The sequence below is a fragment of the Phallusia mammillata genome, chromosome 4, assembly GCF_965637545.1.
Source record: "Phallusia mammillata chromosome 4, kaPhaMamm4.hap1.1, whole genome shotgun sequence".
Lineage (NCBI taxonomy): Eukaryota > Metazoa > Chordata > Ascidiacea > Phlebobranchia > Ascidiidae > Phallusia > Phallusia mammillata.
The window spans coordinates 352,712-373,773 of NC_137255.1; the positions used below are offsets into that span (position 1 = coordinate 352,712).

The following is a 21,062-nucleotide window of genomic DNA, read 5'->3' on the forward strand; positions in this document are numbered from 1 at the left end:
TATTTGGTCAACTACATATTTGTGTGCAATAAGAAAAAATATGAAACTTTGTGAAAGAATTTGTGAAACATAATTTACACAAATCATGATTGGCTTTAAAGATGACTAAAGTGATTTCACGCTGCATGTGGAAATGTTTACACACAATTACACAATTAAAAAGTATTAAACCCACTGTGTACAACACAAACGGCTTGTCTATTTTGCCACCTGTCACCAATATTACAGTTATACTAGTTTTAGGGAAACGTTTTTTTACACTCTCCCATCATTAAGGAAAGTTACAACACAGTTTTGGACATCACTTCGACCGCATGTTTGACGGGAGGGATGGATGTGATGACGTCACTAGGTAAATGACAACCAGGAACAAGTTGAAAAACCGAACATTGCGTCGTTTATTTGGTGAAACTCGTATATAGGCTAGTTGTGCTGCCGATGTGATTGCTTTTTGCGTGTTTGAGATTGCGCTCCAACTTCCACATTTGGAAAACAAACAACCATCGTCTGAAACGAGATGAGATTTGCGTTAGGTTTTTTCGACATTCAGACAAACACAACTTTCTCATGTTTACTTACGTCCCACACACGACGCACGTGACAAGTGGGCGTTGTGACGTAACAAACATCCAATAATGGCTCAAACAATAAACAAATTCCAGAGCGTTTAAGTAAAGGTTATGTGGTCGCAACACGGTTTACATGGGAGTGTAAAGCGCCCACTCCAAAAACATCGGTTGGGTCAAGTTAAACCAGCACAAAACATTTTTATTCCAGACGTTTCCAACTTTTTTTATTTGCCATTTACAGGCCTAGTTACGTAAAAGTGTCGAGGTGGGCGGTCGCAAACAAAAGTTTTTACATAACACGATTTGTTTCTGTTGAAGAACAATTGAACCCGTCGTAATAACGGGCTATATTGGAAGTAGGCGAAAAATATACTATACCGGCCAAAAATCCTAAAAAAAGTTAGACCAGAGCAGAGGATTTCCATCTGTGGCGAAGTTATGTAAAAATCTCCCGAGACAATTTGACGACTAAAATTATGACTTAATGGCCCCAACTGAACCGTCAGAAGCAGCTGACCGTTAATTCCACGACATACGAACGAGCAAGTCAAATCTCACAAACCATTCGCCACCGAAAAAATATTCGACACCCTCTTTCACCCACCGTAGCATGGCAACCGTTGCTGGGCAACCATTATTGCCGATGGCCGGCGGTTGCCTGGATACCACGGAACAGGTTGAAACGGAAAAAGTTCACCGAAAATCAGGTACAGGCCAGTAAGACGCGATCGAACTATTCTTGTTCTACACACATATTGTAGTTTACCCAGTTGCGAACGTTATTTTGTCACACCTTCCAATAACCTTAATATTTAATATTGTCCGGAATTTTTTTTTAAAGGTCCAACATACACAACAAAAGTCATATTTTTCAGCCGGTTCTGTTACAAAAAGTCCATTGACAGTAACCAGTAATGCTAACCGGTTCGCTGATCTCATAAAATTTCGTGAGACGGTTGTATAGAACCGGTGCGAACCGTCTGAATCCCACCACTGCACTTATGTACTGCTGACATGTCCACTTTTTTAACAAAAACCAAGTTGTCCTCCGAGGACGATAGAAATGTCCAAACGTTTCCTTTTTGAACTTCCTGTATTTAACAAAACTATAAAATACAATTCGTCTTTGGAAAGTACACCACAGCCAACAGATGTATGTTAGTTGTAATCATTGTTCATTGAAATTAACAATTTGTAAGAAAACTTAACTTTAACCAAATAGGACAATATTATTTGACTGCATGGAATTCTTTAAATAGATAATGCTTTCATTTTATTTCGGAGTAAAAGTTGCAGTTAATATTCTTTGTCAAAAATGTGTCTTCTCCCTGTGATGAAAATATGGTGCGCCTTCAATTTTACAGTGTTTTGGGAAAACTACAATGTGGATGGTAAAAAGTTATTATGCAGGAAAACTTTAAACCAACTCTGTTAAGTTTCACGCGACAGACGATCGGTTGAGTGCCACTGCTCGCTACAACCGATTGTGGTTGCTTGACAACTGTGAGCGTCGGTATCCTAGCAACACACAGGGTGACATTGAGCAGGGACAGTTACTCGCATGTTCCAATCCACCACTGACTAGTTGAGCTGCTGTAAGTTTGTCGGTAAAACTTGTAAGGTTTAGCTGTTAGTTATAATTACTCGTTGAAACGTCTTTGTAAGTTAGCGAGTTTACAAAGGGACAGATTTTATCCCTGACGTCATGAAACAGGTTGTATGATGTCATAATATGTTGTGTAACATTGTCGGTTTAAACCAGCGGAATAGAGCTTCAAAGAAACGGGAGAGCCATTTTAGGCGGAGATTTTAGATTAAAAGTCGTCTTTAATTAACGTGACGATGAATTTGCACTGAATGTGTGATTGGCTGAGGTTTTTGAACTAATATTTAGCACCAAACTTACTTTAACTCGCGGTAAATCAAGCTGTAATACCCTTTTTCTGATGTTTTAATATTTTTTCCTCACTTGAAACACATGTTTGTCGCGCTATATATCAATTTCCAACGTCTAGCAGCATCGAGCCGGGGTTGGAACCCACAACCTTTCGCTTGAAACCGCAAAACTCGCAAACCCATCCAGTCATTTCACATCAAGTGTGAACAGAACAATGCAAGGGAATGTTCCGGTTTACTGCGCATAAATTACTTTGCTCTTGACGTCACACGATTCACGGTTTTCCACTATTATTACGTAATAAATAGGGATGTTCAAAGTAGAATAATTGGGTATTCTAGAATAATTGATGCGAATCTAGAATATCGAATCCAATTCTTATATTATTTTTGACTGAGCAATCATTATTCTTGACAACAACTAAAGTAGACCAGTTTGATAATGTAAAAAAAGAACCAAACAAAACAAAGAAAAACACGGAAAAAAAACTTACTGAATTGCACAACTGAATTAAACTAGATGACCCGAAATCCACTAAGCCAGAAAAAATAGCATAAGGTTAAAAAATAACTTTTACGATTTTATTTAGTGATTGTTATTGCCTTCAGTAGAAGTAACTTTGTTGTAAGCATGCTGTGGTAATTTGATTTGTTGATGGTAGAGAACTGACATAGACTCAATAGTGTACTAATATATAACGTTTGTTAATCTAAAACAACTGCAAAAACAGGCACCCTAGCAAAGTTAAAACATTGGGTGATGTAAAGCTGGGACATTGGGTGATTTTAAATTCCAATTAAGCTAACAGCGATTTTGCAACACAAAATGTGAACTTTGTAGCGTGTACTAACTGCATTCTTATGTTCGTATAGGGTTAAAAAATGAGGCAAACGTCATATGTTATGGGATTCCGTCACTGTTTTTGCGATATTAACAGACAATCCCATGCTTCCAATCGCTGCCTAACGCCGTTAAATTTTTGTTGCGTCGGAAAAAAAGTCGGAAACAATAAGATGCTGGTAGGACGTTGAAAAAAGTCGCCAGTGTGTCATTTAATGGCATAAACGTAATGACGTGATCAGATGCATAACAAGTGCGCTAATCGTTAATTATGCCTCCAACGCACAACCGTCGCTATGGCGTTGTTATAGCGACTCGTGACTTGGCATTATAACGTTGTATAGCGCTCACTGATTTGACGGCGATGATGCACTTGCCGTCTTTGCAACTGGTACAATGACCAGGCGTCGAAGTAAAAACGTAACACATGTGTTTACTTTTTTGCTAACGACGAGAGCCCACATTTATATCGGTTCCAATTACCCGATATAAACGGCAAAAATGGATTCGAATATAACTGGATTCGAATCCAAAGGATTCGCTATTCTACTTTGAACATCCCTAGTAATAAATCATGTCAATGACATCGGCGCTTTGAAGCGCTCGGTAATAATGGAAGGCAACAAAACAATAGAATGTGGATGAGATGTATGCGGGGAAATAACAATTCTACCGTTGTGTGTTGGTGGAGGCATTCACGCTTGGGTGCGGCAGTGATAGAGTGTTTGTGGTGGATTAAATAAACTTACCACAACCAGCAGCAAGTTCGATTGTTTCTGTGGCTCAAACTGCTTCTCTCATCCAGTTATCCACTTCACGATCAGCAGCACATGCAGCGTCAGGAAGCCTGGAAAAAGTGAAAATAATAAAATCACCAAAACTATTAGCACAGCGGTCACTGAGGGGCGCTATGGCATAGAACGGCATAGAATCTTTCAGCGTAAAAAAATATAGTTTAAATAGTTTTTTTCACGATGGTAGAATGTATTGTGCAACCCAGATAAGTTTCGTAGGCGTTTCATGTGTGCACAGTGTAACGTGTCTGATAAAGTCACTAAGTAAATGTTTGATGAGGATAGTAAAATATTAACAAGGCCCATTCCACACACAGCATATGCGTTTCACAGTGTGACAGTGTGTTAAGGTTGGTTTAGTAAAACTTGTTAAGTCGTTTTTGTCGCAATCAAGCAGCGATTTGAAAGTGCGAGATTTAGTGAATTGGAGATGATGCATCTGTGTTCACATTTTGTTAACGAGCTTCAATACACTGTGAACTAGCTATGTGCAGTCAACCATGAAACGCCGTAGTTTTTGAGTTTTTACAACAGTTTCGCTATGTGAGGCGGTCTGGAATTGATTTAAACATGTTTGCATGAACAAGCTCCTACAAGTCGAGATAAAGAAAAACTTACAATGTTATAGTTTAGCCCAGGGGTCCGCAACTCCTGGCACGCATGCCAATGTTCGCACGCGAGATGGTTTCATGGCACGCCAACTGATTTGCGTGTTTATATTGAAGTGACTTTAATTTAACCTGTTACACTGCTTGTTTATAGGTTTTATCGTCCCATTGTCCTATATTTCACCCTTACATGCAGAAAACACTCTGCTTTCTCTTTATTATTGATATCTGCTGCCACGAACCACTAATATTTATAAAAAACGTTGTCACGCGAGGTCATTAACACATGGAAACAACAAATATTTCACACAAAACACTACAGTGCAACTTTACAGACGTTGTTATATAGTGCGCATGTTAGGCAAGGAGCGGTTAGTCGGCGTAAAAGGCAAACTACATGAGTCTTACACAGCAAGAATATAACTAAGGTTCATTGTATTTTTTCAGGTTTTTCTACAAATTTGAGTCAAAAAACTGAAACATTGGAGGACGTTAAGTGTGACGTCATGAAACTCTTATGGATTATCGTCCTTGTGGCGTCACAATCGTCTGGTAGGTTTTATTGTTTGTTAATAATTAATTTGGCGGCAAACGTGGAAACCGGCGTTGATTGGAAGCGTTTGAAATTTCGAAATTATTTCGGCGCAAATTTCACTTCACCCCAACGTGTTGTTTGTTGAACCTGAAGCTATTTTAAAACGTTCCACTCGAGGCACAAAGGATCAATAATTTATAAAAACGGACTGAACGGGTTTTGTGGCAAAACAAATTCCAACAAACAAAACAAGCAATAAACGACGGTTAACATGCGGTGACTCTAAAGCGCGTTCGTAAACTAGCTGTGCGCAGTAAACCGTGCAATGTGTAACATCCTTGCAAACAGATTAATGTACAAAAAGTACGTCACAGCATCACACAAATCACATATTATTACACCAGACAACAATCCATGCGATAGTTTATTAGTATTATCTTAATTTTATTGTGCTTTTTGCCACATTACCGTTCAAGTAAAACCTGTGCTTTGAAAGTCTAAACAGTATGGATTGATTGAAGTGTCTGGCAATGCGCTACACGCATTCAGTGTTATTTACCCTGATGAAGGCGACCTGTATAGGACGTCGAAACGTCGGAATAAAAAAACTATTGCCAGAAGAGCTCTATAAACTTGATATTATGGCTGGCAGCAATAGCTTATGTAAAGCCACCTTGTAACGTGAATAAACTTGATACAAAGTTCACCTATTTTGCAACACCGGTTAACTTAAAATCCCACCAGACCCCAAGAGTCACGCAAACAAGATTAATATTTGCCAGAGAAGCTCTATATAGTTAGTATATAGAGTCTGTATACCAACTATAATCTGTACTTAAAATTTTTTAGCGGAGATTTTCAGCATTGAACCGGAAGACACGCTCGTTCCGCTTGATTCAACATCAAACATTGAGTTCCGATGCAAAGCAAATGTTGCTAACCCGGTTTACTCGTGGAGAAAAGACAACACGCCGCTCGACACGGCAGGTAAGGTTCGGTGGAATGTAAGTGTAGCAAAGTTTTATCGTAAAACACGGAAGAAATATGTTGTAAGTTGGCTTAAGGCAAGGGCCAGTTTTCGTACTGCACTTGACGACACCTGACAACACCTGGCACATGACACTTGACATAAACTGACGTATCATGTTTTCTGTACAGGACAATCTCGATACCAAACAAACGGTGGAACTTTAACAATCTCGTCTCCACAAGCGGATGACGAAGGAAAATATCAATGCGTGGTGCAGAGCGAGGATGGGATTGTCGTCAGTAACTATGGAAACCTCATATTTGAATGTAAGTGGGTTGTGCAAGAGCGATGACCAACAAGCAAAAGCGTCATAAGCAAAGACTAAAACACAAAACTCTCTCTACCGCCAAAAACCCAACAACCCTGTTTTGCCCCGGGCGGAAAAACAAACAAATTGTCGAATTAAAATCTAATTACAATGCGGAAGTGAATTCCCATCGATCCCTCCTTAATAAAATAACGACCAATCGACATCAACATGCGTTTATCGAATTCAAATTGACCACCTCTCTCTGGCGCCCACTGTTGACTGCTTACGTCATAACTACGTCACCGCATGACGTCATTGTCAGTTTTGCACATTTAATAAAATACCAAAGCCTTAATAAGTCTATAGACTTAAATTATTTTGATTTAAACATCCAGGCAATTTTATTTTCGGTTCAGGTTTTATGTAGCAGCGAGCGATGTATTATAAATAAAACCAACCTCACAGCAGCAGTTTAAGGTGTTGGTTCGATCTTTGAACATCCATTATTCCACCTTCAATGCCTCACGTTATACGACACAGTCATCAATCATTGACTCGTAAAAAATCTTGACGTGTTTTTCATCTCGTAAAATCCGCTATAAACCCAGACACGGAAATGAAAAAGGCAATTTTTAACCTGGCAACGTCAGCTATTTCCAAGGAAATATAAAGCCTGGTTTAAAATAAAATCAACTTCTACAGTAGCAGATTTCCGGTGATTGCTGTTTTATACATGAATCCAAAACCCAGTAAATAAAACCCAGACCAAACAAAAAACTGTTGTATACAGTATTTTCACAGAATATTTATTTAACCAAATGTTTATGGGATCCTCAGTTCCTGTGAGCAAATACAACACTGTTATAAAATATGTTCACAAGAAGCAATTATGGTGTTGCACAAACATCGGCCTGTGAAAAAAATACTAAAACCAAAGATTTGGGTTTTGTAAAATTGAGTCGGTCCAGATTTGGATCGCAGTAGTTTTTGTATTCAACCCGCCACCAAACCACATCACAAACAACAAACTTCCAGACAATCCACAATATACTTTCCGTCCCGCGCGTTGACGCTTTTGTTGCGATAATGTTTATTTTGAACAACGATTATTTTGTCGCAGATGTCAAGGACTTCCCAAACATCGTCCAAGCAGCATTCACGACAAGTCAGGGAGATGGGATTGCCCTCGAGTGTCCACAGATTACATACGAACCACGTAAGTGGGCAGGGGAACGACAAGATAGTTACTAGAGGGGGTCGGAGCTTCAGGGCGCGATCAAGATTACTACAAAAGGGGGGTCCTTCAGGGCAACAAAAACGAGGACATAAGCAACGACTTTACAAAAAAGAGCTACTTTTCAACGAATCACAGTACACCAGGCCTATTCAGCCGGTCTCCTAAGCATCCCCATACGGCAAGGCACAGGTTAGAAAGTCTAGCCCGGGATTCGAACCTACGACAGGAGTCTTTTCGAAACTCGCGCTCTACCAACTGAGCCAAAAGTCGAATCACAAGCACCGTTGCCTGCCTCATATGCTGCATATGTCAGCTTCGTAGTAGGGGATCGCTAGGTTGACCAGTATCAACTTAAGCGAGTACATCCATGCAGACCAGAGATCACGGCACACTCATTTATAAATCATATTACGCCAGGCCATTGAAGACGCCATACAGAATCAGCCGGTCTTCCAAGCGTTCACCACCATATGGCAAGGCGTAGGCTGGCGGTGGGATTCGAACCCAAGACAGAAGACTTTCGTTAATCAGTTAAGACTAACATAAATTCATGCTGGGATCAGCCCTGAAGCGTCGATGCAGACCAGCAAACACGGCATACAAAAGTTGCTTTTAACCATAAAAAAACAGGCAGCAAGTAATGTTTGTTTCAACAGAATGGAGTGTTACATTTTACTGGGAGAAGGTTGAATTGGAATTCATCACTTCGAGAAACAGCAACAAAACCCACTTCGTGTCACAGAAAGATGGAAAGTTGTACTTTGCAAACCCAGTGCAAGGAGATAGTGGGAATTTCTCATGCAGAGTGAAGAGTAATTGGGAATTAAACGGACAAAAAGAGGAACGGCAATCAAGTTTGGTGCAATTGAAAGTTGCTGCTGCAGGTAAGATTGGTGTAATATAAAACATAAAGACCCAAACATACACATAAATGCCTGAAGTTCGATTGTTTTAATGCTAAACTTAACGGCAAAAACATGCGTAAAAAGGCGACATGTATTAAGTAGGATTGTTTTATTGTTTGATAAAAATGACACGTGTGTAAAACCGCTTTTGTCAGTCGAATCAAAAGTTTCAGTGAAATTTTCCAAAGCCTGGTTTACCCCGTTAAAGAATGTGTTTCACATTGAGAGGTTTTACCGCAAGCAACATATTGGAATAATAGCAACGTGAACATAAACCAGAAAAAGGTTTAAAGCAAAAAAAACTTTTACTACCAACAATTAAACACACATTAAACGTGACATGCTTCAAATGATTGTTTTATTGGAAGTCCACGTGTGTAAAACTGTTTTTATGAATTCTTGATTTGAGTTGAATTTGTCTAAACCTGGTTCCACTTTTTTGTGATGGTTTTACACGGTTTTACATTTGAGGGCTTTCATCGCAAGCAAATGACGTCATCGCAGCTGAGAACCTTTGCGTTTTATGGTGGGGAGCCCGCCACTGTGCGTGCGAGTTTTAGAAATGTTAAACAACGAAATAACCAGTTTCAAGTAAAAAAAATACTAAATAAAAAAAGACTTTTGTCTCGAATTCGTCAAACTAAACAATAAGAATTAGCTTGGACTTAAACTCTTATTAACCGTGAAATAAACACAACAAAACCTTGTTTGTTTTGTCGAATCAATTTTGAACCGGTTATTGGTGCGTCTGTGCTTCGTATGAAAACAACACGTTGAGTCCAACCGGCATATGGGGTCTGGGGCTTCAGATGTTTGCTAACCTCTTACCACTAATGGTTAAACCTGTAGCAAGCAAACAAAATGTGTGGGGTGAAAATCCCGCCAAAACTAATGACCTTCGGGTTATGGCGGGAAACGTGCAAGGTCAAATTTAAATTGACCAGACAAATTATTATGTTATAGTCGCATTGCTAAACAAGAAAAAGGTAGATTCTTAACTTTTGTCACAGCACGCATTTCACATCAAAAACCTCTTTCATTTGCCCAGGTAAATGTCAATCATTTGTATCGGAATTTTTAACCCCATAACCTACTCTTTACCCTCTGAGTAGATTGTCAAGGACAGCATTTCGTCACTAAGATAATAGCTCACTCGAACTTACAATTTATTTCAGTATCAGACATGCCTGCCCGGTTCATGCTTAAACCTGACCCTGTGACGACAGCAAAACGAGGGGGAATCGCCGTGATACAATGTTTCGCAGCGGGAAGGTGAGAAACGTAAAACTGTTTCACACTGGCACTGGAATCTATTGAACCATTTATCACAGAAAACATGATGATACCTCCTTTTCACTTTTCAACAAATTATAATTTAAATCTCGACATTCTTTCACTCCAGTCATACACACAGGTTTCAAACCTACACAGACTAAAGTAAGGTTGCTGAAATCACAAAGACGTTAATATCGAAACTTTACAATAACCAAACAGACATGTTTTTTATGTAAAAAACCCGAGATAACAAAGACAATATTTGTGGATTAACTAAAATCAAATCACTCACTTACAAATGATCAAACTGACCCGAGATAACAAAGCGATAAATAAACTAACATCCAAATCCCTTGCAAATTTAGACAGATTCTTACAAACAACTTCATGTTTCAGACCGACACCAACAATCAGTTGGACCAAAGTTAACGGTGAATTGCCACCCGACCATGCAATCTCACCATCAGGACAACTAGTACTACAAGATGTCACAGACGATATGGCTGGGACATACGAGTGCACAGCAGCAAATAGTTTGGCAACAGTGAAATCACAAGGACAACTGGAGCTTCAATGTGGGTTTGAACAAAACTAGTTTCACAAGATTAGAAATGTTTAACCGAGCAGTTATCCCAAGTCGAACCATTTTATAATTAAGTTTCAAAATTCAACTATAATATGCAAACTAAGTTTAAACAAGCTCAAGCATATAAACCGTGTGTGGTATATTTGCCTAATCATGAGTCACCAGAGACTCAGTACGAGAGATGGAGACAACAGTCTTGTATAATAACAGACTGGGAACTTTGATGAATCTGAAGTCGTCCAATATTTATTTATTTGCTGAGATACTGAAGATATAATGTAGGTAAAATGTACAAACAAATGGTGGATGACTTCACACTTATAGGGCTTTTAGTCCATAATATGCAAGCAACTTTTTATTTTTAACATTTTAATCAATTAACAATTTCTAGAGATTAGATTTTGAAACTTTTTTGCAGATACATTTTTTTAAAAGCCAGAAACATCTATATCAGTTAAATTTGCACACTATACGAGAAGACAGAAGTATATAGTTTAGAATAAACTCTGCCAAATGTGTGTTTTAATGTTTCAATATTTGTTGTTAAAAAAAAAACATAAAAAGGGGGTAAAACAAAATCTTTAAACCACCTCACAATTTTAATAAATGGTGATTCCACAACAATGCTAATAATGACTTAATTTACATTTTAAGTTGTATTGTATAAAACTTAACAAAAAAACTCACTTAAATCCCCAGATGAGCCGCAGTGGACGAAACAAATTTCATCGGAAGTCGTGGAGCAACTGACACCAGCAAAATTCAGCTGCAGTGCGCTGGGGAATCCACAAGCAACGTATTTCTGGCTGAAAGATGGAGTTCGGTTGTCGAACACCGAAAATGTGGTGATCACTGACACACAAGATGGCAGTGAACTCACTGTGGTGGCAGTAAACACGACAGACGTGGGAATGTATCAATGTGTTGGACAAAACAACCTCGGATATATTTTCTCCAGTGCACATCTCTCCATTGCAAGTATGAAAACCTTAAAAATTAAAATCTTTAGAAAATTGAAAACCTCTGAAAGATTTAAAATTGAAAATCTATAGAAAATTGAAAACCTCTGAAAAAGTTAAAATTGAAAATCTTTAGAAAATTTAAAATTGAGTACTTAAATTTTGAAAATTTTGTGAACTTTTTATAATTACTTGATATTTTTTAAAATTGCAATTATGAAAACTTATGGAAAATAATGGATTTTAGCAATGTTTTTGTGCACATAAATCGTCATGATATGTAAAATTGCTTGACACTTTTCAAACACTCCTGGATTTTAAAAAGTTTAATGAACTTCAGTAAAAAATAAATATTTTTATGAATGTTTATCAACCAAGTATCACTGATGATGGCATAAGCATTTGCAAAATCGAAATATAAAAAGCATGTCTCCTTTCACATCTACTTGGGCCGTTTTTATTATTATTAAGGTTTATCAAGTTTTACAGAAACTAAAAAATTGTATTTTCAGCTGACCCTCCGATGTTCAACCAACAAATGGACGACATCGAGAAAGCAGCACTGCATAGTGATGTCATAATCAACTGTGATGTCATAGCTGCACCAGCCCCGACATTTGATTGGAGTAAAGACGGTCAGGTGATCGATCTGACCTCAGAAAAGTGAGTAACCATGGCAACCTCACCTAGAACCTGAAATTTTTATTCAATTTGGCAAATCTACTTGCGTCTAAGCTCTCCAGTTTGTAAATATCCAACAATTTAGTGTGTTATTTTTCTAAACCCACTGTATCATTTTTGACACAAATGGCTCCATAGCCTTTATTGCCTAACAATAGGTTGGACAAATTTGTGTTTTAATTAGACTTTATGATCAAATTACTTTTCAAGTCCCTGTATAGTGTTTCTAATTAGACTTTGGTTATGAAGCAAGAGCACCTAGTCAACCTCACCTTGTTATGACCAACAAACACGATTGTTTCGTTTACAGGTTTTCCCTGGTTGACGGAGGCAACTTGAAAATATCGCACGTGAACTCGTCGGATGCTGGAGATTATACTTGCACTGCCAGCAACAGTTTGGGAGAAGTTTCAGGTTTCACGTCGTTGAAGGTTTACTGTGAGTAGAAAATTTGTTTTTAAGTGATTTTAATTGGGTTGGAGACTAATTCGTTGCGTTGTGACGTGCTTGCGTTTAATTCCTCTTTCCTTTGTTTATCATACACTGTACTACTCGCATTGAGTGTTATTTACCCCGAAGATGACCTGTACGGGGCTTTGAAACAGCGGAATAAACATACAATAGGTCTATAAATATAAAACAGATTAGCTTTATAAACTTAATATTATTCCTGGCAGCAATAGTTTACATATAGGCCCTCATTGTTTTGAAAGTACGCTAATGCAAAGCAAGATATTAGAATACAACCAGTAAGTTTATTTAACAACCAGTAACATGGCTTAATAAAACTCAATATATGGTAATTATAAAATAATCCTACAGTTAAAATGTTCTGCCCAAAGCACAATATTATATTTTTAGGTCAAAACTAAACTCACTTGTTTTGATAATAATTTGATAATTACAGAATAGAAAACATGAAAACAAACCCACTAAAATGTAACTTATTGTTGGAAAACTAAGTTTCATAAGACAGAATAGTGACATGCATAAAGATGTGGCTCAGTCAACAAAAGGTCTCATTAAAATTTGCATGTAATAAAATCTATTTCCACCCTCCCATTGTTGCAGCCCCGACAACCGTAACCACGCACACAGTGGGTGATGTCGACCTTGAAGCCGGTGATGCGATTATGCTTGAGTGTTCTGAAAGTCATGACATGCAGTTGGATATAAAGTGGAGCTGGACACAAAATAATCAAACAATCAACAAGTGGAATCAGCATTATGCACAAACTGGAGGATCTCTAGAGGTAATTGGAACATTTGTGAAGGTTTACATATAATTCACAAGACAGTGCACACTGTTTCAACCTATAAGGTCTCATCAGTGCAGCTAGCGACAAGACATAGGCCGTATTGGCTAGTGTAGCCATCTAACTATACTCCAGTTTGTTGGGAGCAACAGGGTAAAAACCCATGCATCAGCTAGTCCGTGCAATGCTACAACTGGGCATAAACCACAGAGGAAACTCATCACCTCTCGTCACAAGCTGCATTGACAACCTTATAGGTTGAAACAGTGAACACTGTTTGCAGCTTGTCATTTATTGGCACTATGCTTTTACATTACTTCACAAGAAATGTTATAAAATGGCAAGGACTTACCTTTGTAAATAGTTTACACATCCCTGTACATTCTTTTCAGTTACTGGATGTTGGGAGCGACCAGATCGGAACTTATGAATGTTGTGTGTCGAGCGACGTTGGAACAGACTGCGCTCAAATCTTAGTGGATGTGCTCGGTAAAACCACACTGCAACAAGTTTATATAATTTACATCACACAAAAAGTTGTTTCTTTTTCAGCAATTCTCCACCTTGTTTCCAAATTTCATACAGTTACCTAATGAACCTAATGCTTTTTTAAAAAAACCACAAAAGAAATGTAGAAAAAAACATCTACATGATGTATTTTCACGAGTTCCTTGGCAATTATTTATAATTAAATTATAAAAGTTATAGAAATGTGAAAAAATAAAAAAGAAAAACACAGTTATAGTTTGAACAAAACCTAAGTTGCATCTTAATTAAAATACAAATTGTCCGGTTTGTGGTGATTTTTAAGTCTCAACATTATTTGGAAAACCAAACTAAAATATACCAACAAATCTACGGTACAGAAAAATAGAAAAAAACACAGTTTGTTAAGTAAATCCTTTTCTCTTTAAAAAGAAAACTATTGTCTTGAAAAACACTGCCTTACTTTAAATTAAACAGTGTATCTGATTAATAGCTATAACAACATTCTTCTTTCATCTTGATTAGTTTAAACAAATTAATGTGATAACTTACTTGCAGCTCCACCGGATCCACCGAGCAACGTCATGATTCAAAGTTCGTCGTCCACGACACAAAACATTGCATGGAGCGAGCCGAAAAACAACGGCGCCCCGGTGACAAGTTACGAAGCAGAAGCCTGGAACGAATACGACATGACGTGGTTTTCAGCTTGCATTTCCAACAAAACGTCGTGCGAAGTTTTCAATCTCCTCCCCCACAATAAGTACTGGTATCGAGTTTATGCTTTCAACAAGATGGGAAAAGGGAAAGTCAGCGAAGAAAGTTCTCCTTCCTATACTTTGATGGGAGGTGGGTTTTGCACCTAAAACTTTTTTGAAACTTGTTTTAAATTAGAGCTAGAAAAAAAAGCTTGAAGTTACAATTAAAAAAAAAACATTTCCATTTAATTTGTGCAACAATTATGGTCATACTTTCTGTAACAATTTAAATAGAGAAGCTTACCATATACCACCATCCCAGTCAGTTCAAGACCAACATTCTATCTGCAAAACATTCATTCTTTTAATCTTAATACATTGAGTTCATTGCAGTGTTGAAAGTGTTTGTTACAAAAAAAAAAAAACAGACCATTGTGAGTTCATAAGTTTAATGAAAAACAACATTGGCTCAAACGGCTATAAAAAGTGACATGAATGTGCATCTTTATTTAAACACATCACAAAACTTGTTCCTTTTATGTGTTTTAGCCCCAGTAGCAGCCCCAACAGGCATATCTGGTGGAGGAGGAACGCCCGGGCAGCTTGTTGTCACTTGGGAGGTAAGGAAATAAACTAAAATATCTGCATAATTGCAACAAAGATCTGGTCGAATTGCAAGCTGGGAATTCTGTGTTTTAAAACATTGCTTTCTCGTATATTTAACCAAAACAGCAAATTTTCTTGAGGGCTTTTTTTTAAACCGCAGTTGATAAATCCAGACCTTCACCTAATTCATACAAAACTTGAGGTACAAACAATTTGTAATGTGGTAGGCAATGACTATTTGACATCCGTTAATCCAGATTATTGCCTAATATGACAATTTTTAGGTTCAAAGGTTTACTGTATATTTGTATATTCCTATTAAAACCATTCTACAACATTGTGGTACCTTCAAAAATCAAATTAGTTTTAGCAACAGAGAAGTCTGCAGACACTGCACACTGTTTCAACCTATAAGGTCTCATCAGTGCAGCTGGTAACGAGAGATCGGCCGTATTGGCTAGTGAACCCATCCGACATCAGTCTAGTTTGTTGGCTAGCCATGTAGTGTGACGTATGCCCAGTTGCGGCATCACACAGAACAGGTTTGGGTCTTTACCCTCTTACTTCCAACATACTGGAGTGCCGTTTGATGGGTACACTAGCCAATACAACCTACCTCTCGTCACCAGCGGCACCGATGAGACCTTATATGCAGCTTATCATTTACTGGCTTGATGCTTGTGCAAAACCTAAACCCACAAAACCACACAAGTTCATCGCTTCACACCAGCTATATCCCATTCACAGCCATTCCCAAAGAAGTTTTACGGATCTCCGACAGTCACCTACACAATCTCGATGCGAAAAGAAGATCCCGGCGTTCCCGTCCATCTTCCCATCGACCTCAATGGATCTCCTGCCCCACCTAGTGACAAACCATGGTCCGATCAAGTTGAAGTCGGCTCCGAAGCCACACAAACAATTTTTCAGGTTGGCTGTTACAAATACACTATTGTAAAAAAATTCTACAATCAAAAAATGCAATGTCTGTTTCTAATTCTCTTAAAATAAATTATTTGAGTATTCTCCATGAAAGTTTTTTAGATGAGAAACTTGTTCACCGGACAAAACACCAAAGTTTATCAAACCCCATGTTATGTGTTCCGAGAAATATTTCCTCCTTATTTAAAATGAAACTTTGTCCCCAAACTCATATGCTGACTTGACCAAGTATAGTTTAACTTCTGCTGTCAACAATAATTGCCTCTAAATCGAAATATTATGCTAGAAACTTTTGTAATCAGCAAAAAATGAAAAAATCCTAAATGACTAAAGATGTACTAATACAGAAATCATCCTGATCCACAGATGCTCAACAGACGATTCCAGTCACAAATATTGACATTAATTAGTGGATAAATTCAGCACACTCAAATCAGCTGTGTGTTGCTTATTGCAAACCACTGCGGATATAGATTTGCCCAAAAATATGGCATCATCAGTCCATTTGAATAAGGATTGTCAGCTAAGTAATATCAATAATTCTAAATGACATTTTTTCTTTTGTATTCAGGTCAATTCATCGGAGATCTTTAAACCTTACGAAGTGAGGGTCCGTGCTGACAATGCTTACGGCAATGGTCCGTTCAGTGATCAAGTGGTTGTTTACACAGCAGAATTACGTAAGTTACAATAAATACATTAACCAGTAAATAGTCACAAAACTCTCAAAAATAAAATCCCAACATGACAAAAGTTGTCACCAAGCAGTCATTTTAGCCGCAAATTACACAAATACACAAGAGATAAATGAACCATTCAATGAAACCTTAGATAACAATATTGAATGATTCACACATATTCACAATCTGTAGTCAAAGTAGTAATTTACAAAGTAGTCATTTTAACCCGACATGTGTTCGACTGCAAATTAACCTAATGATAAGTAAATCATCAGATAACAATATTGAATATTTTACACACATACACAATCTGTTGCCAATAACAGAAGTTCAACAATTGTTTTTCCAGCTCCAGACCAAAGCCCAACTGGCTTCAAAAGACAAAGTGCAAAGGCTTACTCGGCTGAAATCACATGGAACTACTTATCAAACACAAATGGTTACACACAGGGCTACCAGGTAGGTTTGAAACAGACATTCTAATGCTGATAACTTAGCGGTCGCTTTTGCACCATTGAGATAGGTGTTATCACTCGACCATTGGTGTGCACTGAGTTTTTTTACCACTGCTCTTTTTTGTGTGTGTGTGTGTTTCACTGCCTTTGTTGCCTTATAACAAGTTTGTGTTTTGAATTTATGTCATTACCCTGATGAAGGCATCTCATATGGGGCATCGAAATGTTGCCATATTATAAAAAAGACTGCTGGAAGAGCTAAAAATACATTATGCCTGGCAGCAACACTTTATTCAATGGTTTAAAACCTGTTTGACAATTTGACACAACAAAAACTTTGATCATTGATCTATTTCATTCAGGTTTCAATTTGCAGTATGATTGACTACAACCCATGCGAGAATCCAAAACAATGGAGAAATTTCACAACTGCAGATGAGACACCTTACATAAAGTTAGAAGGACTGCAAGCAAATTACAACTACAAACTGAAAGCTGCTGGCTTTAATTCAGCAGGTGGGAAATACCACAATTAAAAAACATTGACAGCAATCTATAACATAGGTGGAGATACAAATGATTCTGTTTATTCTATGTCTATAGCCAGAATATCTCTTAATTATAACCGATGCTGCTTGGAAATAATTTGTCATAAAACAGGAGTTGATAAACACAGGTCCATAGTAGTAGTAAGTGTCGGTCCATGAGTATTTTGTTAGCAGGAAAATACATGTTGTGTCAATGGAATACAAAAAGTCTCAATGACAACTGTTCCTCATAAGGTGTAACGGCAAAAACTTATTAGCAGCAAACCAACCCCCTTGCTTTCTATCACATCATTCACATGAAAAATAGAATGGAATTCAGGGCCAGACCACAAAATTCTGCCTGTCTTAAACTGGTCAGCGGTCCCGAATAGTCTGCCGATCTGTACTGAAAACAAATGTGTTCAACCATATTTGTATGCAGGTATACATTCTGCTTTGTTACAATCAAGACTCAATTCCACATATTTTACAGGACTCGGACCCTGGAGCGACTTTTCATTCTTGTTTGTGACTACCGGACCTCCACCAGACAATGCTCCGATCAATGTCAAATTAAAGGTCCTCGGACTGGACTTAACTGCCCAATGGGACCCGGTTCAACCTTCGACATTTGAAAGCGCAATACAAGGATATGTTGTAAGATAATTTTAACACCTTCACTTGCCTAAATACTAGGTTTCTAAACATGTTGTTATCTATATCACAAGTTGGGAAATGTTTGTATCCAGGTTAAAATTAGTTACCAATCTTTTAAAGAATCTTATAAAAAAAAAGCATCTTCAGTGTCTGCAGAGAGCAATAAAAACTTAAAAAACCGTTCCTTCACAAACACGATCATTCTTCGACATATTTTTATCATTACATTTTAATTTTTTTACCAGTGGTTCCCAACCAGGGCCCATGGCCCCCCAGGGGGGCCACGAGCTGTGTTCCGGGGGGCCACGGGTGTAGATTCACAAGAAACACCCACTAAAAGCCATTTCCTTTTAACTTTATTCCCTATGCAATCGACCATTTCACATACTATTTGTCTATATTGAGGTTTGTCACGATTGCGGATTTTTGGTTACTCTATTTGACCTGTTTAAAGCCGAAATTAATACAGCATTCCAACACGAGATTGCTATTTACATTTTTGAGGGGGGCACAGGTCCAAGCCAGAGTTACTTAAAGGGGGCCACGAGGCCAAAAAGTGAGTTTTAGGGGGCAACGGTCCTTCAAAGGTTGGGAACCACTGCACTATACCAAATTTTAAATTCCACAAAAATAGCCACTACAGCAGTGGTTCTCAACTGGTGGAGATAAATTATACTTTGACATCAAGGGACAAAAAATATTTGCTTATCATAAAATTATGCACTGCAGGAGATTGACAAAGTAATTATTAAAGTCAAGAGGCATAAGTATATGAACCACATAACTGCTTATCATAAAATTATGAATTCAAATTCAATACTTGACACAAATATTTTTAGACACTTTTTTTTTACCCCGAACGAATAAATATTTGCATAGAATAATGCACTATAATGATCTAAACCAGACAAACCAAAAACATACTTGCTTGTTCTAAACTTATGCCTGTAATACTTGACACAAATATTCCAAACAAAGGTGCAATACTGGCTGGTGAACCAAACCTCTGCTGATGCAAGGGATCACTACACGGAACCACCTAGTGTCGAATTCAAACTTCCACATTACAACGACTATATGTTGTGGGTACGTGCTTTCAACGAGGGAGGAAACGGCCGGCCATCAACTACGTACCACATAACAACAAAAAAAGGTTAGTCTAAATTTTTTTTTTTTTTTGTATTATATTAATATTAAATTTTGTTTTAATAAAAGAATAAATTTTATGTCTTGAGTAAAATACTCCAAAACAACACTTGCTGATGCAAAAAGTGTTCATTCCAGCTTACTTACAGGGTGGTGGGATTCAGCCACTTCGGGTGGTGGGATTCAGCCACTTCCATAGAATCATTTTATGAAATTTTATGAGATCAGCGAACCGGTTTTACTGTCAATTGACTGTTTGTAACAGATTTGGCTCAAAAATATGACTTTTGTGATAGAACTGGCTGACAAAAAAATTGAATCCCACCACTGGTAACAGCAACTAACTCCATCAATATTTTTGCAGGAGTTTCAGGACAACAAGGAGATAATGCTTCTGCTCTAAAGTGCAGCTCATTACTGATGCTTTTGTGTGTTTGGACGGCAATAAACTCCTGGTTAAATTAATGCCCCAAACAGAAGGGTCAAGAACAGCATGACATTGCTTGTGCGTTTTTTATTGTTGCCAACCAAAATTTTGAACTTATATGACTTTGACCAAGATTTCGAATACCGTATTGACTCGATTGTAAGCCGCAGCTTATATTGTTTTTTAACTTCCGTTTGTGTGGCTTATAATCGAGGGCGGCTTATATTTTGATTATATACCGATATTATATTTACACTTCAATTTTTTAATTTTTTCTGGGGTTCAAAACATGCAAGTACAGATTATACGTCGATATACGTTCTGTCGGGTACAGTTATCAACGTAACTAACAAATATGGGTAAATAGTTGTGCTATGTAACAACAGAAAGATGTATTAAGAAACAATCGTATCCAAAATTACAGCGTGCGGCTTACAATCGAGTAAATACGGTATTACACGTTGGCCTGTTTTAAAATTATCTGATCCTAAAAAACAAACATACAACTTGTCAAGACTTGCCACTGCTTTTCAATGTCGATCAGAATTCAATTTCGAGAATTTTTTGTCTACAAATCCCCATACTCCCTGTAATACTTTCAAACAAACTGTGTTTGTTTTGTTAACGGGAAAATTGTAAACAAACCTCAAAAATTAAAACAGCCGTACAAATTGCGGGAACATAAATCCGATGATCGTAACGTATGTTTACGTGAATTACTTTAAAATCCTAGTTTGTATATTTTGTTCGGGAAAGCAAGTTTGGACATTTAAAAGCGAAACTATTGGAACATCTTGGCAATGTTTTGTTGTTCTGGCAATTTCTTTATTCTTGTGCCTTAAAAATGCAACCACTGTAATTAGGCTGTCTTGTAATTTCGCTGTGTGTTAATAAAATCCTGTTTGCCACTTCTCTATATCTGCATGCATTGAAACTTATTAATATTGTTGCAAGACTAAAAAAACTTTGCCACAAATGAATCCTTTTTGCACAAGTTTCGTCACAAATTCTTAATG

At 37.6% G+C, this 21,062-nt stretch overlaps 1 protein-coding gene and 1 long non-coding RNA gene across 2 annotated transcripts; one reads left to right on the forward strand and one right to left on the reverse strand.

Moving 5' to 3' along the window:
- Nucleotides 1-99: 99 nt before the first annotated feature.
- On the reverse strand, nucleotides 100-16,066 carry LOC145225182 (uncharacterized). The gene is made up of 9 exons (XR_013859824.1): nucleotides 16,002-16,066; nucleotides 14,911-14,951; nucleotides 14,461-14,770; nucleotides 13,775-13,922; nucleotides 12,439-12,602; nucleotides 11,407-11,514; nucleotides 11,214-11,332; nucleotides 4,056-4,153; nucleotides 100-507 (listed from the first exon to the last, which is right to left on the reverse strand). It is a non-coding gene; the product is annotated as an uncharacterized LOC145225182 (long non-coding RNA).
- Nucleotides 5,160-20,962, forward strand: LOC145225172 (contactin-4-like). Its single transcript, XM_080091845.1, has 21 exons — nucleotides 5,160-5,260; nucleotides 6,093-6,230; nucleotides 6,402-6,539; nucleotides 7,644-7,739; nucleotides 8,417-8,644; nucleotides 9,841-9,937; nucleotides 10,337-10,515; nucleotides 11,226-11,504; nucleotides 11,998-12,148; nucleotides 12,477-12,604; nucleotides 13,238-13,419; nucleotides 13,815-13,911; nucleotides 14,467-14,757; nucleotides 15,156-15,226; nucleotides 15,960-16,142; nucleotides 16,726-16,834; nucleotides 17,184-17,293; nucleotides 17,652-17,805; nucleotides 18,310-18,473; nucleotides 19,452-19,626; nucleotides 19,984-20,962. The coding sequence occupies exons 1-21, from the start codon at nucleotides 5,215-5,217 to the stop codon at nucleotides 20,082-20,084; spliced, it is 3,117 nt and encodes a 1,038-aa protein (XP_079947971.1). The 5' UTR covers nucleotides 5,160-5,214; the 3' UTR covers nucleotides 20,085-20,962.
- The last annotated feature ends 100 nt before the right edge of the window (nucleotides 20,963-21,062 follow it).

Bases quoted from the DNA above. Each gene is read 5' to 3' on its own strand.
- LOC145225172 (XM_080091845.1), top strand. From the start codon at position 5,215: ATGAAACTCTTATGGATTATCGTCCTTGTGGCGTCACAATCGTCTG. The intron at 15,227-15,959 runs GTAAGGAAATAA...TCCCATTCACAG, and splicing joins AGCTTGTTGTCACTTGGGAG to CCATTCCCAAAGAAGTTTTA. The intron at 19,627-19,983 runs GTTAGTCTAAAT...ATATTTTTGCAG, and splicing joins CCACATAACAACAAAAAAAG to GAGTTTCAGGACAACAAGGA.